The following is a 21,919-nucleotide window of genomic DNA, read 5'->3' on the forward strand; positions in this document are numbered from 1 at the left end:
GACTTTAAGTTGGGGGAACAATGATTTAAAATATGTGCTGTATTATTAATTGTGAAAATTCATCGACTATTGCATACACATTTTCACAGAGCCATGTAGCCCATCGTGTCCCGTTAAAACCATATGCAGTGCCCGTGCCAAGGTCGCAGTCAATGCAGGATCAGCCAGCTAAGAGCGGGATCTCATTCTCAGAGAATGAATCCGTCCCGTTGCCACGAGGGGAATCGATCCAGCAGAATTCAGAGCCCACCCGTCCTGGGAAGAGAGAGGAAAGAGGACCCTGGGTCAGGATGGAGGCAGAGGTCCCACCGAAGGTAACCTAACAGAGGGCGGTGCTGGTGGTGGTTGTGTGGCTTCTGAAACTTCTAGAATCATCTTGCACTGCCTGTATTCTCAAGCAGCCTCCTTCGAAGTTGGGTGCATCGCAATCAGGTGTTGGGCGACACAACTCAAATCTGTTCTCTTCAATGACGAGTCACAAACAGGAGGCATTACTGGTGCACTCTTGCACTGTAGTCTACACATTGTAATTATTTATTATTGTTGCTGAATTTCAATGCCACCTGAATTGAGACCTTGCCTTGGAATATTCTGATATCAGTCCCAGTTGCATGGGTGAGCCGAAAGACACTGCACAGCACCAATGTCAACCAGAACTGACCTGAGCTGCTATGCTGGAGTGGGTCAGCTCTCACCTTTCACTTGTCTCGGATCTTCTGGCCGAATATCGGGAATGGTACGTTTTCCCTACGGTAATTTCCTGCTATTTCTTTTTCATTTTCGACTCTAATCCCTAGATATGTGTAGCGTACTGTTTGCGGTTCTTCTGCTGTGCTCCGTCATAAATACTGAGAGTTGCTGCCTTAGTTTTAAGTAAGCACAATCTGTATCAAGAGCTTCTTTCAGACACCCACATACTTCATCTTACAAATTTCACGAAGCAGACTGTATCCCAGAAATTTATTTGTAAGTTAAAGTTGTTCAGCACTTTGTGCGACAAATAGAAAACAGCAATCCAAATCTTACTTACAGTGGAGGACATCTTTATTGAGCGTAGAGTGAAGCAGTCAATTGATTAGCGTTGCCTTCTCTCAAGCTTGCAATGATCCTGTTTTCAAGTTAAACCCTAGTCAACACTCCCATAAGCCGCTGACTTAGCACAGCATTGGGAGTTTCTTGTCTTCTCTCCCCCGCTTTCACTCTGGCTTTCCTGAGGTCAGCAGAGTCATTTGAGTCATTCAACAACTTGGGGGGTTCTGACTTGACACTATCTTGGTGTCTGGTTCCAAAGAAATGATGCATTTTAAGTTAGATCTTTGATGGCCCAGATAGTGAATTGTGGCTTTTTTGTACTGTGCGGCAAACGATAAGCTCAACATCCTTCAGTGCCACAGAGGATTTTTAAACTGTGCTATTTGAAGAGGCCAGCTTCCACTTCTTCAGTCACTTCAACCGAGGCCTAGAGTTATGTCCCTTGTGCCCCATTTTGAGTGATTGACAATAGCAATGGTTCCATCACAGGAGGAATGGTTTAGGAGTTTTATAAAGTGCTCAAGTCTCCTTCTGGATTACTCCCTACACTGACGTAAATATCTTCCCACAGATTACTCATTTTATGAATATTCTCCGCGTGCAAAACTGTTTTTTGAACTTTTTTCTCCTGCGACTGCTCTACAGCATCTGCAGCCGGTACTATTTGGCCTCAGATGCTTGTCCGCCTGCACTTAATGTGACAACATCGAAGCATATAAAGCTCCAACTGGCACAGTGGTGTCACTTCCTTTTTTTCCACGCTTCACTGACAGGGCCAGACCTTTGCTTCTGCTTTTCTATAGTGACTAGGTTGGATGTCTCCTACTGTTAATGTTGTATTTGAACCCAGTCGTAGCTGCCGTTAAAAGTCCTTGATGTATCCATATGACATACCCTTTGGCCTGCCACTCCTGTGCCTTAGTGTGTCCAAAAGCCATAAGGGAAAGGGAGGCCAAGCTATTTTTGTAAGGCCCGCTAAGGTATGCCGAAATGTTTGTCTTCTGCAGCTTGGGATCTTTCAAAGATTCACATCCTTGAATCATTCCCCAGCATCGAAGTGGGAGTCCCACGGAGAACGTAAAATAGCAACATGGGACATAACTCACCTGAAAGCAGCGTCACTTTAGTACCACAATCACCTCTTTGAAAAAGACCTGAAGTCCAGCCAGAGAGGCGAGAGTTCCCTGAATTCTGAATTCCTACCCTAACAAACGGCATCTGACCTCAGATTTCTGTTATTTCTTTTGAAGAAAGGGAGTCCCAGATCTTTGCTCCATCTTCAGTTAGATGAGCCATTCTTTCACTTCAAAAACTTCATGTTAAACTCTCCTTTAAATTTTGGATGTGCAGGTGTACAGGTGAGTAGGAAGAATATATGATACATACATACTTTTAAGCATGGACTCTTGAAATAGAATCCTCTGAAAGCCCCTGAGGCTTGTGGCCAGATGAGGGTTTACACTGATGATCCTCCTGCTTTTACCAAGAGCATAAACCAGAAGCCTGTAAGATATACAGAAAAACCCTCAGTGATCATAGAGCGAGGAGTGATGAGGTGTTTTCAGAAATTAGGTCTTGAGTCTGTACAAAGTCTCATTTGTGCAAAAGAAGAAAATCCAGAAAGCTGTTTGTAGACTTCTAAAGCACAAAAAGAGACATTGTTGACAAATAAACAAGCCTCCCCCTCTTGTGTGCAAAAGGCAAAAATGTTCAAAAAACACTTTAGTAAATTGGATAGGCCTACCTTTCCTTCACCTGAGCACCAATCTGTGAATAGAAGGTTGTCGATTATGCCACCACCAACTTCTCCTCTGTCCAAAGCAGTAAAATCATCAATAGTGCGCAGGTTGATAACTCTATGATTGGTTATGTTCTCCCCTGCTATAAAACGCAAGTCCGCAATGTCGTTGTCAGTACCCATTGGTGCCAATTCGTTGATGACAACACTGGCGGCAAACAGCTTCCTATGAGCGTTTCATCAACAAAAACCGTGTGGAAGACCGCTCTACTGACGAGCATAAACGACCATCCCATTGCTGCAGCCTCGTAGACATCTAGAGCAGGATTTCCTATAGCAATATCGCCAAAACACCCTTCCCCAGACAAAGTACTATCCCAGCCTCCTGCTAAAGGGCAGAAGAGTCTAATCCAGAGGATCCTTCTGGCACTGTGTACAGTCCACGACAACGCAAAGTTCAATGCCAGGATGCTGAAAAAGAGTTTATTAGCATCCCTGTAATCCGGACTCAACAATGTCATCGTATTACCTATAATCCCGGAAAGAAGAATTGGCAGCAAACCGCGCCCATTCGGCCCTCACTATAATCCTTAAGAGGAAGAGAATCCATAATCTCTGAACCACCAATGATTTGCAAGTGCCCGCTGATCCTTAAAATCTCAAACACATGATGGCAGATTATTCCCCCCACACCATCCCTTGAATCCTCCTCCACCAGAGATGCCGCAGCAGAGGTGGCACCAGCGTCACCAGCAGCACCTCTGCCCGAGCGTCTGATTATTCACCACACTCGCCACCAGCGTAACTCTAGGCTGATGTATCCAATGAGGAGCATCACTAGGCAAACACCTTTGAGGCGAAGGTGCTCCAGGTCGGGAGACTCTGAAGGGAACCGCATGAAGCAAAGTTCTAGTGACAGACCTGCCTCCACTGGTGGAGTCACCAGCAGCTGGCATCACTGCACTTCCTATGCAGATAGTAAGGACTTCCAGAAGACTGGAGCACGCTGCCACACATCTTCCTGGATTCCAAATGTCAGGAATACCTGCGATTGGATGAGGCCAGTTGCTGTTATCAATTCAAAGTGTTTTCTTTTTTCCTTATGTCGGCTCTGAGGATATTGAAATGTAAAGCACAAGTAGCAGCGCTTCTTCGGCAGTTATTGAATCTGGAATTTTAATAGCTTGATAACTGATTATTCAAGTATGTTTCTCTGGAAGCCACAAACTAACTTATCAAAAATAGCCTGTCTAGAACTATCCCACCCATTGGGCCTTACTCTGAACACAGTCTGTGTCTGGATCAACCCTGCACCATCGAGCAGCAGATGTGGTCCTCAACAGCTTCGAGCTGTGGAACCTGGCAAGCCTTTTAACAAATCAGATTCAGAAATAACCAACTATCAGAGATCATTTACTAGAACGACTGCTGGGCAGTCTGCAGCCGCCTTCTCTCCCTCTGCCAGTTGAGAATGCGAATGAGCACAAATATAAAGTTCTTTCGTCACCCAAATCCACGTCACTTTGGTGACGAGGAATGTTCTTCCATTCCTACAACCCCTGTTAGTTTTGTAAGAACCATGGATGCATCCATGAGGGATGGGGAGCACGCCTCCAGGAGCTGACAGCAAGAGTGCTGTGGCCCAGCCAAGAGGCAGGCCTTCGCATCAGTGTCTTGGAACTATGAGCCATCAGAAAAGGCCTTCAAGCTTTCCTGCCCACCGTTTGTCACTCATCAGTCTTGATATAGACAGCACAACCTTCAAGTTTTACATCCACAGGCAGGGAAGTACAAGATCACAGGTACTGTAAGCTCGGCATCTGTGGCATTGGGCTGTATGTCACCAGATCTCAATATGAGCAAAACAGCTGACCTGCTCAGACGCACCACAAAAGACTGCCACTAATGGGAGCTCAACGACCAGAAGGAATGTGTTCTGATAGAGACCGCAGATTCCTCACCTGAGAATATTCTCCAGGCGTCAAAGTAGATCTGGAGAATCTTCTCGTTGGTAGGTGGCGTTGTTGGCTCCGCACTGACGCTTTGTACGTCTGAAGTGATGTTGCTGTGTCTATAAAGGCACCCCCTTTGCATGCTGACATCAGTTGCTTTCTTTCCCAGTCAACAGCGTGGATCCAGAGAGCTACTTATGTCATTTTTGACCACATTTTTTCAACTGTTTGTCTACATTTTTTAGCTTTACTCCCAGTGTGCTAGGACATCATGTCCACTGCAAAATCCTCAGGGTTTAAGCCTTGCAGGGACTGCCACAGATGTCTGAATCCGATTCCCATTTGCTTTGTCTCTGATGTCTGAGGTTAGGTCACGAGTTGAAGTCAATACATCTAAAGACAATTTGCAAACAGACGATGAAGCTCCTGGCGGCACCGCAGAAGAAGGCTCCATGCTGCTCCTTTTCTTGTTTTTGTGGAAGCTCTTGGGGCCTTCCTGCAGACAATTGTCTTCCCGCTCCAATAACTCCTTATTGAAGTCTGCTATGTCCAGAGAGCACAAGATGAAGAAGCTGAAGCGCTCTTTGGCTTCACCTTCCTGACCTTGCGCTTCTAGGCCCAGCCCTCGCACTCCACCTGCGGAGCAAGGGTCTGAGCCCATAAAGTACTATCCTGAGTTTCAGGCACCGGAGCAACACCCTTCCAACTTAAAGAATGTTGTGATGCCATCTTTGGTCCACTGACTCCCTCAGGAGCGCCTTCAGGCACGCAGAGTTGGGAGGTTACCGTCCGCAGGTTTGAGCTCAACACTAGCCTGGTCCTCTGGATCCAGATTGATGCTACAAGTATGGCTCCATCCACCCTAGCTTCGTCCCTACTGGCACCATCCTCAACGCTGCTTGACAATGAGCCGATTATTATCCTCGTCGAAGACCCAGTGCCGCCCGGCACCTCTCAATGTAGATGCCAGCAACATTCAGACCTTACCATTCCCAGGACTTTCCACCCCTTGACAGGCCCTACCCTCCTGATGGGGGGAAAAGAGGATTAGGTGTATGTTCCCCTAAAGGACCCTGAGGCCACCAGCTATGAGGAGCTGGGTGATGCCAGTAGCCTGAATGCTTCCCTAGACTCTGACATGATTTCCTCTTTGGGCCAGGTTTTGGATGAAGGCACATCTTTTACCACTGTGATGCACATGATGACATACGTTCTGGATCTCCAGCTGCTGATCATCAAGGTCAAGACCAATGTCTTGACAGAAGTGCTTGAACCTGGGGCAGGCTCGTCTCAGTCCATGCCTCCCTTTAATGAAGCTCTCACTGACATGCTCCTGGGAGCCTGGACGAAACCTTGCGCACGAGCTCCTGTTCAGTGAATGATTGCCCGTCTGCATCCTCCCGCCTTGGGAGACCCAGCCTTCCTCTCCCAGCACCCCTCGCCTGAATGCCTCGTGGAGCAGGCCTCAACAGGGAAGATCAGCACATGCGCGTTCCCTACTGCACCTCCGGATCGGGAATCTAAGAGGCAACATGCTTGCCCTGCAGTTGGGGAACACCGCAGCCTCTTGGGCTGATATTAGCAAGCTTTCCTAAATTTGGTTGCGCAGCTGCTTCCCATGCTGCCAGAGGAAAGCTGCGCCATCCTCAATCAAGCTTTGGTGGACGACAGGGATGCGGTGAAGGTCGCCATCAGGTGCGTACTGGACACCACAGACTCCCTGGGTAGAACTATGGCTTCTACAGTGGTGCTGCATCATCACACCTAGTTACGGTCCACTGGGATCTTGGGGGATGTCCAGTCTTCACTGACTGGTAGGCCCATCCGTGGCTCCTTCCTATTTGGTGACAAGTCTGATGGGGCGCTCGAGTGCATTTGCGAAAGTAGGGCCACAGCCAGATCCCTTGGCCTTTCTTTCTTGACTCAGCCGCAACAGCAGTCCTTTTGCCTCTAATGCGGATATGGGAGGGGAAACCATGGGCCCCTGAGTACCAGATGTACCCTGTCCAGCAGCCTGCCTAGTCCTTTTGACGACTGGAGAGGATGCAGTAGCCAGTCCCAGCATGCTGCCTCATCCCCTGCCTCTCCGACTGCTGCACCTCCACACCCCTTTAGTGCTCCCTCCATCCCGCACAGCCATCCCACTGGAGGCAGAGTCTGGCACCACCTCCCTCAATGGTTGGTGATTACATCCAACATGTGGGTGCATAAGATTGTGCAGAAGGTGCCCTACTGTTTTTAGAAACACCCCAGCCCCTCCCATGTTCTCAAGATCATCTTACAGAGGACCGACTCACCTTACTTCATCGAGAAGTTCAGGCTCTTTTGTCCAAAGGAGCCATCAAGACTGGCCCACACCCGAAGCAGGGAGTAGTTATATCCACTACTTTCTGGTGCCGAAGGAGGCCTCCGTCCTATACTACATATGCGCCCGGTCAACGCCTTCCTGAAAAAAGAAAAATTCAGGAACCTCCCGTTGATTCAGGCTCTGTCTGCCCTGGAGACTAGATAGTGGACCTGGACCTTCAGGACGTTTATTTCCGCATCCCTGCCTGCCGACCCAGAGCGTTCACGGTGGCCGGCGAGCATTTCCATTTTACTGTGCTCGCCTTTGGCCTCACCAGTGCCCCTTGGTGGATGAAAGTGCTGCCAGTGGTTGCAGCTCTTGAAGGTGGGCTCACCCCAGGCGGTCATTGCCACCTCCAGACTACGGCCAACACTCTGCATTCCCTGTGTTTCGCTATCAACAGGCCAAAGTCACATCTGACTCCCAATCAGATGCTTCCTTTCGTCTGATCCATTCTGTACACAGTGCAGTTCTGTGTCAATCCTCAAGAGATGTAAATACAGGATACTCTGGCCATGATTCTGATATCCAGGATTTCATTCAGATTCTGAGGCTGCTGGGTCTCATCGCCTCCTGCACCCTGCTGGTACAACACCCTCAAGGGCATATGCAGGCTCTGCAGTGGGACCTGAAGTCCCAGTGGCCCCAGAATCAGGGGAATCTTTCCCACCTGGTCCCGATATCGGAGGGAACTGAAAAGATCTGCAGCAGCAGACCCCTCTCCCTTTCTCAGCCAGAGACAGCAGTGGTGACCGATGCGACACTCCTAGGTGGGGGCCGCCATCTGGGAAAGCTGGAGATCATAGAATTCTGGTCTCTGGCAGAGTTTCAGCTCCACATCAACCTTTTGGAGTGGAGAGCTATTAGTTTGCCATTGAAAGTCTTCCTTCCATCAATCAAAGGAAGGCAGTTCCAGATGTTTATGAACTGCAACAAACAGGGCGGGGTGAGGTCATGAACCCTGTGCTAGGTGGCTCTGCGCATCTGGACATGGCCTGGTTGTACAAAACTTGTCAAGGAACTCTAAACGTCAGGCCGGACAAACTCTGCTGTCGAAGCCTTGCGGATCATACATGGCGGCTACATTCTGGGGAGTTGCAAGGTCCCTTTCAAGACTGGGGATAACACGCACAGTGAGCACTTCTGCGTGCTGGAATTTCCAAAGCGGCTGTCACTCAGAGACTCATTCCGCCTCAGGTGGAACTTGGGACTCCTGTATGCCTTTCCACCCATACCGCGCCTGACTAGAGTTCTCAAGAAGATCAGATCCAACTGGGCCCACGTCATACTGGTGGCTCTGTGTTAGGCACAGAGACTGGTATCACAAACTCCTTAGCTTGAGCATCTGTCCTTCGGTCTGGCTGCCCCTTCAGATGGATCTCCTGTTGCTGCAACAGGGACGAGTTTTACATCCGGACTTACGCATGCGCCACCTTCATGCATGGAGATTGAGTGATGACACAATAGTTTTAAACCTCCTTCCCAAAGTTTGCAATGCCATCTTGGCAGTCAGGCATTCTTCCACCAAAACTGACTCCTCTTGCTGTTAAGTTTGTGATTTGGTGTTCCTCAAGTCATGTGGACCCCCTTTCTTCACCTCTTGAAGAGTTTTTAAGGCCTTGCTCTGGGCACCGTTATAGGTTATTGGTCAACTATTTCGACTTTTATGCGGCTGCTGGTTCAACCCTACCCGTTTAAGTCACCCTTCTTCCTTGACTAACTGGTCTTACAGACGCTTGCCTCTTTCATTCCCAATATAGTCGCCCCTTTTCACATTGGCCAGAGTATTACTCTGCCTGTGTTCTGTGCTCCACCTCATCCGTCCAGGGGGGAGGAGAAGAGAGTCCATCATTTGGACCCTGAAAGAGCTCTGTCGTTCTGTATTGACCGCACTAAAGATCATCGAATGGACAATCAGCTCTTCATTGGGTTCAACGTAGCAGCGAAGGGCAAAGCTGTGCAGAAATGAACCCTCTGTACATGGGCAGTTAAAATCTGCTCGTGCTGGCGAAGAAGCAGCTCCCGAGGGCTTGTGGGCTTACTCCACTAGGGCCAAAACCACCACTACTGCATTAGCGACCAGGGTGCAAGTCCGGGACATCTGCCAAGTGGACATCTCTACATACATTCACGAAACACTACTGCTTGGACAGTCTGGTCCGTTGTGGTGGACATTTCGCCCACTCGGTCCTTTAGGACCATTTGGTCTGAGCAAGTTCGTAGATCTGCCGCCAGGGAGGTATTGCTTGGGTATCTATTCTAAGGTGAGTAATCTGTGGTTAGAAGTCTCTATCGAAGTTACTTACCTTTGGAAAAAAATATTATGCTAAAAACTATTTCCAACTGCAGATTCCTCACCGACTCTCCCATCCTCCCCGATCTGCGCACTGGGATCTTTACCCTAAACATCTTTTTAGACACTGCACACTGGTTAAAAAAGTAACTCTGGTTTTTGGTGGCTCTGTGTTGTTGGCACAGAGCTCGTCACAAAAGAAACTGAAGTCAATGCACCGCGTCATCTCTTCCTACGTTGAGGTGGAGCTGAACAACAGCTCCTGCCGACTAACATCGGTACTGCTCAAGATTTCCCGGATCCAGTCTGACGCCTCGGCAATATTCTAAGGGGAGGATTCTGTGGTTAGATAGTCTCTACCAGAAAGAGCTGCCCCGAAGGGAAGTAACTTTTTCTTCAGTGCATGGAGAAAACACAAGACAGACCGACTTGCAACCAGGCAGACAAAAAAATGCCAGTTCTATGCACACCGATATCCGCAAGGAAGAGGATTGTAGGGAGAAATGAGTTTTCGATTGTATAATCGAGGACATATGCACACTCTTTTTCACCACCCTCACTGATTCAAAGTCATTGCAAAGATCAAATGAAAACTATGCTGGATGTTTCTAATCGCTCTAAAGAGGCCCAAACTATACTTGTTCGAGACCCTGCATTTGTTGCGATTGCTCTCCATTCCCCAGGGATCACAGATGAACCTCCTTTCCTAGTGCTACGGACAAGCCCTATATCTGAAATTATTGAAGCCTGAAGTCTGGATTCAGGGATTTCTCTGATTCAGACATTCATGCTGCCTGCCGAGCCCTTCCTGTGCAGCGAAGGGTTCGGTCCACTAACAAAACATACACAGCGAAATAGAAGAGAGTCCTCATTGTGTGTTCGTTCAAAGGCCTTATCCAGCCCCCACCCGCTCTTACTTTGCTCATATGGACATCAGAGGCACATCAACAATCAGTCTTTCTTTTGGTTGCACAGGTTCGTTCAAGAATTGTCTTAAGGTCTTTTAGAGCTTTCCCTTCCATGAAAAATCTGTCAACAGAATGGGAGCAATGTGGGCCCCAGTTAAGCCAATTCACAGAGCTAGTCCCAAAATTGTCTTATAAAAGATAGTGCTATTTCTAGCTCTTATTTCGGCCTAGCCAGAAGAGTTAACAAAATTCAAGCAAGATGGGTATCAGCAGCCAACACCTTCTGCCACGGAAAGGCTGGTCAAGCACTTACAAGAACAGGCAGGCGTACCCCTTCCTGACGTCTGCTGTGCACCTACATGAAGATGTCAATACACCTTCACTCAGCCCTACTACTTACTACGTGAAAGCAGTCGTAGACCTAGATTCACTGATTAACCAAGCAGCTCTTCATCCTCTTTTTGGTAAAGGGAGCCTTTCTATCATTGTCCCACCCGACACACTGTTGATATGTGAACACATGGTACTGCTTACGGGTCTGATTAACGCACATCAATCTATGAAAAATCCGGTGGCAGAGAACGAAAAGAGATACTTGCCTTTGACGATAGGTTCCGTAACATTTGTCTCTGTAGATGCACATGTTCTGCATACTCCTGCCACCACGTGTTGGGCTTGGATGTTTGTTGGTCATTTTCCTCTCAGCCACAATGCATCATTGCAAAGACTCCACCTCAGATTGTTCTAGTCTGCCTTTGTGTTTAGACCTTCAAGTGGCAAGCTCCGGGACTGACATTGGACCCCAGCATGGAGGAAATGATTGTCAACCTCTTCACTGCCATCCGCAGAAACTTTCTATCGCCATCTGACCTAATTCTGTAAGCCATCGCAGGGACCCTTAACTGACGACCGATGTCAATGGCACAATTGAAAATTCCGGTTGTACCTCGAGAGTGGCAGAGGGGATGTTATGGAGAGAAAAGTCGTCCAGTTCTGCCCTAGGTACAGCAAAGGTAAGTAACTTGTTCTTCAGTGCATGGAGAAAACTGATCTGGTCTGACCCTCCTTCTTTGGAGGAGAGTCTGCAGTATCGGACCCTCCCCCAAAGAGGGTTCTGTCCGGGTGCAAGTGCTAAAAGACCACCACTACACCCATGGTTCCAGCACCAACCCCTCCACTGCCACGCCCTCACACAAACTCCCTCTTCAGCCTCTGCAGGAACCTGCTGTTCTTTTCGGTGTGGGGGGGGGGGGGGTTAAATACTCTAAGAGGAAAGGCATACCTCAACCAGGAAAGGGTGATGGCATTGCAAAAGGTGCTGCCATTTTTTTAGTTAGGACACTCCCTCACCGTACAAACAGTGATATCATTATTGCAGATGATAGCCACTAGTATCGCAGTAGTACCATTTGCAAGAGTGTCTAGTGAAGCAGTGGTAACAAGCGGGATGTCATTGAGAAGAACCAGTGTTGGGAAGGCCAAAGCACAATGTACATTCCTCTGACGAGACGGCAATGACTTGTTGCTGAGCAGGCCTTTTCTTCAACCCATTACTGATGCTTTCTTCAACCCATTACTGATGCTTCACTCGTGGTTCGGGGAACACATCCCAACCATATGAGAGTTCGGGGTACCTGGATGGCACGACAACAATGCCATGGCCATCCACCTCGCACTCATGGCTTTTTACAAGCTCAGGCTAGCCAAAACACTACTCATGAGGACAGGCAGCACGACAGCAATGTACTGCTTCCAGAAACGGGGGCGTACACTCTCCCCAGCTATCTGCTTTGGCTCAGTACATACAGCATAGGGCTGTTCACATTCAGATTCTGCTTCTAGTAGAACATCTCCCGGAGAAGGACGACGACTTTACTTAGCTGCTAAGCAGGATGCATCAACAAGTCCACAAGTGGGAGAAGAATTCCCAAGTCCTCCAACTGAACTTCCAGAAGTGGGGCATTCATACTATAGCTCTCTTTGCCACTGCATCAAAAGTAAAATAACAAAGATTCACCTCAAAGTACTCACATCTACAGTCCGTGGGCAATGTTTCATGGATGAACTGGTCCGAGATATTTACCTTTGCTTTTCCTCCAGTTTTCATAATCAGGAATAAGAGGCGAGTGTCAATGACTCTCATTCTGGTGAACCCAACCTGGTTGAGACCACACCATGCTTCTAGAGGTGCCAGTTCATTCGCTTGGCTAGTTTCCGCAGAGCGAGATCCTTTGTCTTGGCATCTGGGTCAGCTCGATCATCCAGACCCCAGACGATTCAATCTAGTGATCTGGCTTCTGAGATCTTATAGTCTGCTTACCTCAAACTCCTGAAAGAGAGTATGGAGATTCTGCATGAGGCGGGTTCATCAATCACGCACGACTGCTACATTGCCTAGTGAAAAAATGTTTGTCCATTACTGGTTCAGCAAGCACAAAGCTTCCCTTCACTCTCTGGAGAACATCTGCTACTGGATACATTTGCAGAATGCAGCTCTATCCGTTTATATTTAGATGCGGCTGCAGCCTAATTTCAAAATAGGGAGCATTTGTCACTCTTTAAAATCCCTGCCAATAATCCCTTCTTCGAAGCCCTCAAAAGAGATATTCCACCAAAGACCCTGCCTGCGCTTGTCTAGAACTTGATTGTAGTCCTCACAGGGCTTAAGGCCCCGCCTTTTAAACCATTGCCTTCCTGATCGGTGTTGTCTCTTTTACCAGTGACAGAATATTTATTTTTTATTTTGCACAAAATGTGTAATTTTAACCTGTTCGAAGATTGTAACGATTTTTATTAATCACTCAATAAAATTAACTTGACTTGACTTGACATTGCCTTCCTGTGACATGCAGTTCTTGTCATGGAAGGTGGCCTTTTTAGGGCCCATTATTTCACCGAGATATGTCCGTGAGCTGCCGGCCTTAACTGTAGAAGAACCTTTCATCCAGGCTCACATGATCGGGGTAATCCCAAGAAATAACCCAATATTCCTCCAAATGCGGTTTCCCCGTTCCATGTCCACCATCTTCTGCTTGTATCCAGTCTCTGTAGTGGAATGGGCATTACCTGCTTAAATGAACGAGGGCGCTTGTGTATTATTTGGGAAGAACCAAACGCTTCCATAAAGCTAAGCACCTGTTTGTAGATTTTGTCTAGCGGCACATAGGAAATCTTGTTTCCAAGTTAGACTTTGCCATATGGATTGTTAAATGCATGGAAACTCGTTATGTGAAGGCCAAACGTACACTGCTTGTACCACCTAAGGTGCATTCTACATGTACGAAAGGAGCCACTAAGGCTTACTTCGAAACACCTGGAACGCCAGACAATACTGCATGGTCATCCAAGCCACCAGCGGCTTTCATTGGCCGGACTGTATCTGAAAGAAAGTTCGTTTTCGGCCCATTAGTCACTGCTTAGATGGGAAGCTGCTTTGCATTCTGTGCATTGCACGAGTAACAACAGCCATGTGCTGCGAACGGAAAAGTTTACTTCCCTGTAACCATTGGTTCGTGGAGTGCACTGGCGGAACTTTCTGAAATCCAGTAGGTGGTCGCAGAGGCTCTCAAAAGTTTCCTTTTTCACAATGCACAGTAATTACCACTCTGCTTTCAAAACTCCACTCCACTTAAATATGAGGTAGAATCTTTGTCCTGGCGCATTGTGGACTAAAGTTGGACTCACAATACTGACTTCATAACAACTTTGAAAAATGGAACTTGCAAACGTCCATGCCCAAGTCTAGAAGGTATGAAAAGCATGTGAAAATTCAGCGTTACGTACTATGAACACATGCTTACAGGGGGAGTTACATTTTCCTTTTTCGCCATTGATATCATAGGTCCACATACAACCCTCCCACTTCACCACATATAGACTCCATCAGTCATGTGCTCTTTTTTCACTTGTGGTAGAGATCGGAGTTGAAATGCTCCTGTGAGGATTGGATTTTCCCAAAGAGGTGAGTGAGCTACTAAGTGACACTGGTTTAAGGCCTTTCAAACTAGCTGCTATTGTGAGGTTATTGTGGGACTCACTGGGAAAATGAATCTGTGAAAGATTCCACCACTGGAGAACTTTAGTTAGTGATAAATAAAATGTTCCTTCTACTTCAGGTAAGTACCCTACACGAAACAATCCTCTAAAAGGCCTTCCCACAAATAACACAAAAAGTGCCAGGGGAAGATGAAATCTTCTTTTCTGAGCCACAGTCTCTCTCCTAAGACTGTTCAGAGTACAGACGTTATTCCCCCGACATCAGGCTGTTCCTTCTTGCTGGAGCTGATTCAAACATTAAAAATGATGAAGCCAGAGTTTCCAACTGCATCGACACCCTTGGGCAGGCTGTGAAGCCTACCTGTTAGTGATGCTGAATCTTTCAGGACAACTGTAACCATCCAGGTTCATGTGTGTTTGACAATTTAAAGGTGTCCTCCCCTAAGCTTCCCGACTCTGTCCCTCTTCTCCCGGCCCTCCAACAAAGACAGTGCCATGTAGTGTGCTATCTCCTGTGCAGTCGTTGCCATCCTTGGTGCCTGTTCCGGCAGTCTTCCAAGCTCTTGAAATCTGTTGACATCATTCAAGTAGAATAAAGAAAGTTTAGGCCGGTTTCAATGACCAGCCCTTGGCACGGCCCATGGATCTGACTGTTTGGAAGAAGGCTTTAGGTCCAACTCCGATGCTCTTGTCATGACTGTAAAGATCATGGCCATACAAAGATGCCGATCCTCTTCTCTTTAATCACAGGCGCTGGCCATTACAGTAACATGTGAAATGTGAGTGGACTGAAGGTAAATTCCCTAGCTCCTTTGGTCTTCCGTCAGAGGAACTCTTAGTTCTTTTTGGTGGTATGAAAAGAAGCTGAAACCTTGGATCTGGCCTTACCATCCACTGCAGTGAGATAGAACATTTAACTGAAACCTGGCAGCCTTCCTTTGAAGGGTCAGAGCCTCCACTGCCCTTCATCAGGTCCCTTTTGGAGCCTCTGCTGGCTGCTTGGAAGGAATTCTCAAAGACATCTAGACAATGTAGGACCAACCAGTGTGATGGAAAGACTCTTCCACCAAACTGAATCCAAGTGCATGTCCCACAGCCCCTCCATGGCCTTCTCACGAGGAGTCTTGTCTCACAGCAAGAGGACGTCCTCACAACTTCCTCCCTAGGGCAGTCTCATTAACAATGCTCTGTGGCCCCGCAAAAAGCCATATAACTCTTCTTCGCTTCTTTTTAACCCACACTGCATTTTCCTTTTCACGTGTGATATGGCGTCGCCTTAACATTGCTTTGTTTCCACCTCGCAAGTGGCTGCTTATTCCTGCTTTCTTCCTTTCTCTGGCTGTCAATGTCTCAGCACCTGGCTGCTCTGAAAATGTGTTGCTTCCTGGTAAGAAAAGCAGGTGGGTATATTGTGAAATATTGTTTTAATGATTCCTAAAATATATGGTTATATTGTAAAAATATGAATTTCAAGTCTCCTGTGTCATCCTCTGTTTGAACCAAACTTATCAATTGTAATGTGTATGTTACTGTCTCAGAGGAACGTCGCAGCTGTGTCATGTTTCCTTTTCAATTCTTTTTTGTTTGTTTGATTATACTTGCACGTTTCGCTAATTCGCTTTTCCTAATTTTCTGATACAGGAGTGTCTTCAGCGGAAGCTACATTCATCCTCATATAGGGCTTAAATCAAGCGTTTATTTTTACTGTGTTGAGATGCTCTATAGCCAGGACAGGGTACAATGTGTGAGAATGTGAGAGCAAGCTACAGGGAATCCGCTCTTCAAAATCAGGATATTGACTCTACCTATCCTATCCTGTTTTACCACATGTTCATATTTAGTTTCTTTTGTTTCAGTTCAATTCTTATATGGTCTGTTGTGTATTCTTTCCCACATGGACATGGATAAGTTTAGAGAACAGCAATAATATTGAATATTGCTTTTTTCTGCACTGAGTGATAGTGTGTGGTGACTCCCCCTGCTCCCAGGGAGGGAGAATCTGCAGAGGGTCTTATTTTCACGCTCCAAACCCGGGTCTGGCTTCTCTACAGTTTAAATCTTGTTATGAGGACCAATGGAAAGAATCTAAAGGCATCCATCGTGCTCGGATGCTGAAACAAGTCTTAAAGCTTTTGGGAAGGGCATTAAATCGCCTATATTTCTGAGATGGTTATAAATATTGGTTGTCCTCAAGGTTTATAAAGTCTGGCTTGTGGTTATTTGCTGGCAGCATGGCTCAGTGACTGGAGCGCAAACCACCAACATCTGCTGCAGACCATGAGTCTTGACGATCGACTCATCTTTCTTAGGTCGGCACATCTTGGAACATTCACTTGTGTACCCTATTATCCTTACCTCTGTACTTTGGGAGCAAGCCCATTGGCACAAGGGCTCACAACGGCCACAATGAAGTGGCATCATTGGTTTATGTCAACCGTAGTGCCTCACACAGCTGTTGTTGATGTATAAAGGCATTGGATGTGCCTTTGTGCATAGTGCCTGGAACTACACTGGTTTGTACACAATGTAGGTACGTGGCATTTGTGTTGCACAAACCTAGCCCATAGGCAGTGGATCACTGTACAGGGTCAAAGGCAAGAACTGGTTTGTGCTTTTGATTAGGTTTCTTAATGTTTAAATACATTTTGTGTACACATATTAAGCACATTGGTTTGCCTGATGAAAACAGGGTTAAAGTGTGGGCGTCTTTCTAATATACCTTTTTTATCGCAACACCCTGTTTTGTCAGTTTAGTGTATTTTGGTGGTGTGTACGCAGAATGTATCAGTTGTAGGCATGTTCGGTTGCTTTGTCCTAGCTCGCATGCATCTTATGTGGCTTGTAGGACTATCCTGCTGTTGTGCTGGCGTCATTCCCTGGTGCACAGGTGTAACATAGCTTGTTTTATGCCTGATGCCTTTCTTCATAGCGCCCCTTTTGCATTAAAGATACTCTGATGTGCTCAGTAACAAAAATGGGCACTTGGTTAATGTACTTGTTAAAATGCCTAGCATAATAACGTTTTTATATAGCGCTTCGTGTAGCACTTCTTCCTCTTCTAAGCTTTGTATTTAAAAGATGTTATGGTTACCCAATTCATGCTACTAAATTCACCAACCTATGGAAGGGTGAGTTGGCGTTACCAGGAGCTGAACTTGTGACCTGCAGATCAGTCATCGCCTCTTTCACCAGGACACGTTTAATTCACTGGGCCATCCTGCCTGCTCGAGGTGAACCCGTGTATTGCTTCACCCCCGTAAGGTATTGATGTGCTTCGGTATTATATGGGTTTAATCATACAAACTATTGGTTTAAATGCATCATATGATGATTTACACTCGCAATGTATTCCTTTGTGCCTTTGACTGTATCTTGGATATGTACGATTGCCCAGTATGACCGCTTCGTGGAAACCACTGATCGCCTCGGTGGGAGAAGGCTGGGTTCCTTAACTGGGCAGGATGTTTTCCGTCCACCATTACTCCTGCTCTACTTTTCTTTCTCTTATAACTGCCCCCTCATCACAACCTCTTTTCTATCCCTTCCTCATTCTCATGTTTGTCCACCTTCTCCAAACGTATAAGAATGTGGACCAGTTGCGTGGGGAGGGCTCTCTTTCAAACGAACCAGGACAGATTTGTGCCTGAGGTCCTGGCTCCCTAAGTGTTTGATACGAGTCGATTGAAGCAGTCCGTTGAGAATGTGGCAGTGGCCAGGAAAGAGTTCACTAGATCTCAGTAGATAAGAAGCGTGTTTCGTTCTTGCTGATGGGCCACGGAGTCGGAAGTTCGCAGTTGTCGTCTTATGTTCATCTTTCATGTCCACCGAGCTTCTTCGACTTAGCCGAGGTTACAGCAGTTGGTAATATTGGGCTCCTCCTCTGACCTAATGAGGTTTATAAGATGACCTGCCTACGTAACCTGAAGAACAATCCCAGCATCATTTCTTTTCCTTCGCTAAAGAGTGTCATTGTAATTGATGGCTTCTCACATCTGTGTCCTTCATTTTATTCACTTAACACTTTATTGTACTCTTGACTATGAATGATGTTTAGCATGTGGCCTGAAGGATCCCATCTTTCATTGCCAGCACCTTTGAGTCGAGTAATTTAAGTCAGTTTTGCTTTCGAAAACTTGCTCACGGTTACACACGAACAGTAACCTCAAAATGTCCCTGTCGATCACTTAAGTTGATGCCTTGTGGGTTTCCACATCAGACGAGAGCTGGATTTCAGCACTAAGTCTCACATCTCTGCAGTAGAAGGCATCTCTATAACAAGAAGTGCTGAATTGACCCCCCGCCAGCCAACTCCTGCACTGGGGGGCACCTGGGAATCTTTGCTATTAATCGGTACAGTTCACAGATAGATGATCGCCCAAGTGTTACAGTGTCAGCTAAACAGTGTCCTATGTCTCCAGGTGATTCTGCAGACTCTGCTCCCTGTCGGAGGCATCCATAGAGAACCTGGCTAGCGCTCCTGTGATACATTAATGGATGCAGAGGAGGCGACCTTAGCTAAGTTGCTTGTTTCCAGCTGTATAACCATTCCACTCTTTGAGAATGAAGGGGGGCTGATCATACGACTGAGAACACATACCACACTTCTCTTTTCTTCTAGTTGTAGTCCTAGGACTGTCTAGTCTCAAGCATCAATCATTCAGTGCAGTTGCTTTGTCTTCAAGGAGGATGAACACGTCAGAAAAGGTTCATGTTTCTTTGGTCTCAATGCTATAAAGTGAAATAAGATGTGATTGATGGCATCAACTTCCCTCACTGCTGTACCCTTCTCCCACCAGTCCAAGGTGGACATGTCTGATGCTCAAGGCTCTCTCTGCTTGTCTATAATACAGACTACACAAGGCAAAGAGAAGAGGGGGTCTGAGAACCAATAAAGGTCCAGTACCCAGGCTCAGATGGCAGTCGTAATGTCAGCCACGAAGGTACTGTTCCTAAAGAAAGGAGAGCTCAAAGAAAAAGGGGGATGGTTCTCAAAAATATAAATGTAAGAGCATGAGGGCGAATCCTAAGGATTATTACTTGTTGCCCTCACACCCCCTAAGGATGTCATGCTTCATCTTCATCGTTGGGCATTGCTCCTCGTCGGGCCGGCGCTGCATTGCCCTACGGGCCGCGCAAAGGGTCAACTCGGCAGAGATCATTTACAGATAAAACTGTATGATAAAGTACCTGGTGTAGACGTAGATAGGTATGCTTGCCCACCCTGTGTAACAATCATTCATATCCCATTGGTCGATGCAGATGTCAGCGTACTGCTGCTGAATGTCACCAGTGCGTGAAGGACCAGAGACCTACCCTCCTCTTCTCGCTAGGATTTTGGGGGGCAGAGGAGGGTAGGTCCTTCACCAGGTACTTTGCCATTGGGGAATACCTACATCACATAATAGGTGTGGGGTAGGTTCACCACCCACCTTTTACTGGCCCTGACGAAGGACCTTAGATCCGTTAGGGGCCATCAGGCACGAAACATGTTGAGCTGATTAGACTATTTCTTAATCCCAGTTTTTTGGGAACATTACGCCCCATCAGTTGCTTCAATCAGTTTGTTGGTCCTTATAATCCTCTCAGGAGAACCTCTGCATTAAAATAGTTCCTTGGTTTCTCCTAAATAGTTTTATTCTCTATTCTCTTACTTTTGACCACCCCACATGCCCATTACACCCTAGCACACACACCTTTTCATTATACGCTGTAACGGGGTGTCCCGACATTGATGCCCGTTATAGGGACTAGCCCTGACCTATCCCATGTGGCTCGGTTAAATCCCTCAATCACCCACTCTTGTCTCCCTCAGCAGATGGACTACCGAGGGTCTGAATCAGAGACTGCATCATGCATGGAAGGTGAACGGGACTGGCCCTTTAACCCTCAGCCTGAGGACGAGTGGGCGTGGTTCCAGGAAGACGTAACGCCGTCAAATGCGGAAGCACAGGGAGACGAGGTGTGCTTGTACACCCGGAGCAGAGAGGAGGAGAGAGGTCGGAGGAAGAAGGAAGCGAGTAGGAGAGAGGAGTCGAAAACTGGAGAAGAGGTCCTGTCACCGGAGGAGACGCCAGGAGGCCCGAGAGTCCTGGAGTCACCGGTCCCCAATGCTTTGACTGTGGAAATTGGGGGCAATGTCAAAGCATTGGGGGACCGGTGTCTCCAGGACTCTCGGGTCTCCAGGTTCGAGGTTTGGGGAACTCTACTGGTCGTGGCGGCTTCTTCTCCGGTTTGGGAGCCGGTCTGTGGGCCTTCTCATTTTCCCATCCTGGATTTCTAGGTTGTGCCCGGGCAAAAGAGGAGGCCATTTCTATGGCCTGAGCAGTCGTAAGGTTGTGATGCTGCCTAAGCCACCTTTGTGTGGCGTAGGGGAGGGCTTCCAAATACTGCTCCAGGTATGTTCTATCCATTATCGCCTCCTTGGAGCTGCTAGAGGGGGTTAACCATTTGTCGGCAGCCATTTGTAAACGTACGAATAGAGTCTTGGGATTCTCCCCAGGGGCACCCCGTTCCTTTCGAAATCGGAGACGATAGGCCTCTGCATCTAGTCCCAGATGGTCTAGGATGATCCGTTTCACCTCTGTGTATGGGGTATCCCCTGTGGGGTTTGCTACCTGGTACGCAGCCTGCGCCTCACCCACCAGGAGGGGTGCTAGGAAAAACGACCATTTGACAATGGGCCAACCACAGGCCCTAGCGGCGCGTTCAAAGTTCAGGAGGAACGAGTCGGGGTCCTCCCCCGGTTGATATTTCTGGAGGGATATGGCAGCCGAGCCATGGGGTATGATTCTCTCAGCACTGCTTCCGGGGGAGGCGGGATCCACTCACGGAGCCGGGTTTCTAGCTGCCAATGCCTCCTTTAGTAGGTCGCGGTCGGCTTGGGCGGCGTTGAGTTGCTGCTCGGCGACCCACTCAAGCCTCTCCTGTCCTTTGACAAGTTGTTAAATTACTGTCTCCATCTTCTGTGTGCAGATGGGGTCTATGCCCGCATTCTCCACCACTGTAACCGGTGCGGGAACGGGGTTCACGGGGACAGGAGTGAAGGACAACAGTCGGGTTCTGGTTACCACGGGCTTTATTGATTCCAACAAATAATTCGAACAAGTATTTCTGGTGAGTGTGGTTCGACGGGGAGATCGGCTTCTGGTGCTTCTCCTGTTACGGGGTTCGACTGTCCTACGATAGCCGGTCTGGCTTCGTCGGGGCTTGGTATCCTCCGGGTCCGTCTTGGCGCCTCAACTCACGGGACCGTAAAGAAAACAAAAGAAATGCAGTACGTGAGGTGATTATCCAACACGGACCTATACTCAGGGAAAGGGAGTGAGGAGTTTGAACAACCCGTGCTCCGACGCTATATATAAGTGTGAGGACGGGGGGTGCTCAGGGTAGGGAAACCGGGACAAGGGGAAACCGCTATTATACAACGGGACCGCCCTTCCGTCCCACCCAGCCCCTGATCTTACTACGCACCTGGGCAAGCCACACACCTCCCCCGGGTGAGTGGCTGGGCGGCTCGTGGGACCGGTGGCCTCCTGGCATCTTCTCCGGTGACAGGACCTCTTCTCCAGTTTTCGACTCCTCTCTCCTACTCGCTTCCTTCTTCCTCCGACCTCTCTCCTCCTCTCCGCTCCCGGTGTACAAGCACACCTCGTC

General features: G+C 47.7%; 1 protein-coding gene across 6 annotated transcripts in view; it reads left to right on the top strand.

Annotated features, from left to right (window-relative positions):
- Nucleotides 1–21,919, top strand: part of MINK1 (misshapen like kinase 1) — a 675,548-nt gene that overhangs the window by 468,644 nt on the left and 184,985 nt on the right. For 2 of the 6 annotated variants that reach the window (XM_086946234.1, XM_086946233.1), the window contains one exon: nucleotides 90–314. The exons of the other annotated variants lie outside the window; for them this stretch is intronic. In XM_086946234.1, the coding sequence (XP_086802360.1) occupies nucleotides 90–314 (225 nt within the window). The remainder of the gene's footprint in view (nucleotides 1–89; nucleotides 315–21,919) is intronic. 6 annotated transcript variants of the gene reach the window in all.

This window comes from Lissotriton vulgaris, chromosome 12 (genome assembly GCF_964263255.1).
Source record: "Lissotriton vulgaris chromosome 12, aLisVul1.2, whole genome shotgun sequence".
In the NCBI taxonomy this organism is placed as follows: domain Eukaryota; kingdom Metazoa; phylum Chordata; class Amphibia; order Caudata; family Salamandridae; genus Lissotriton; species Lissotriton vulgaris.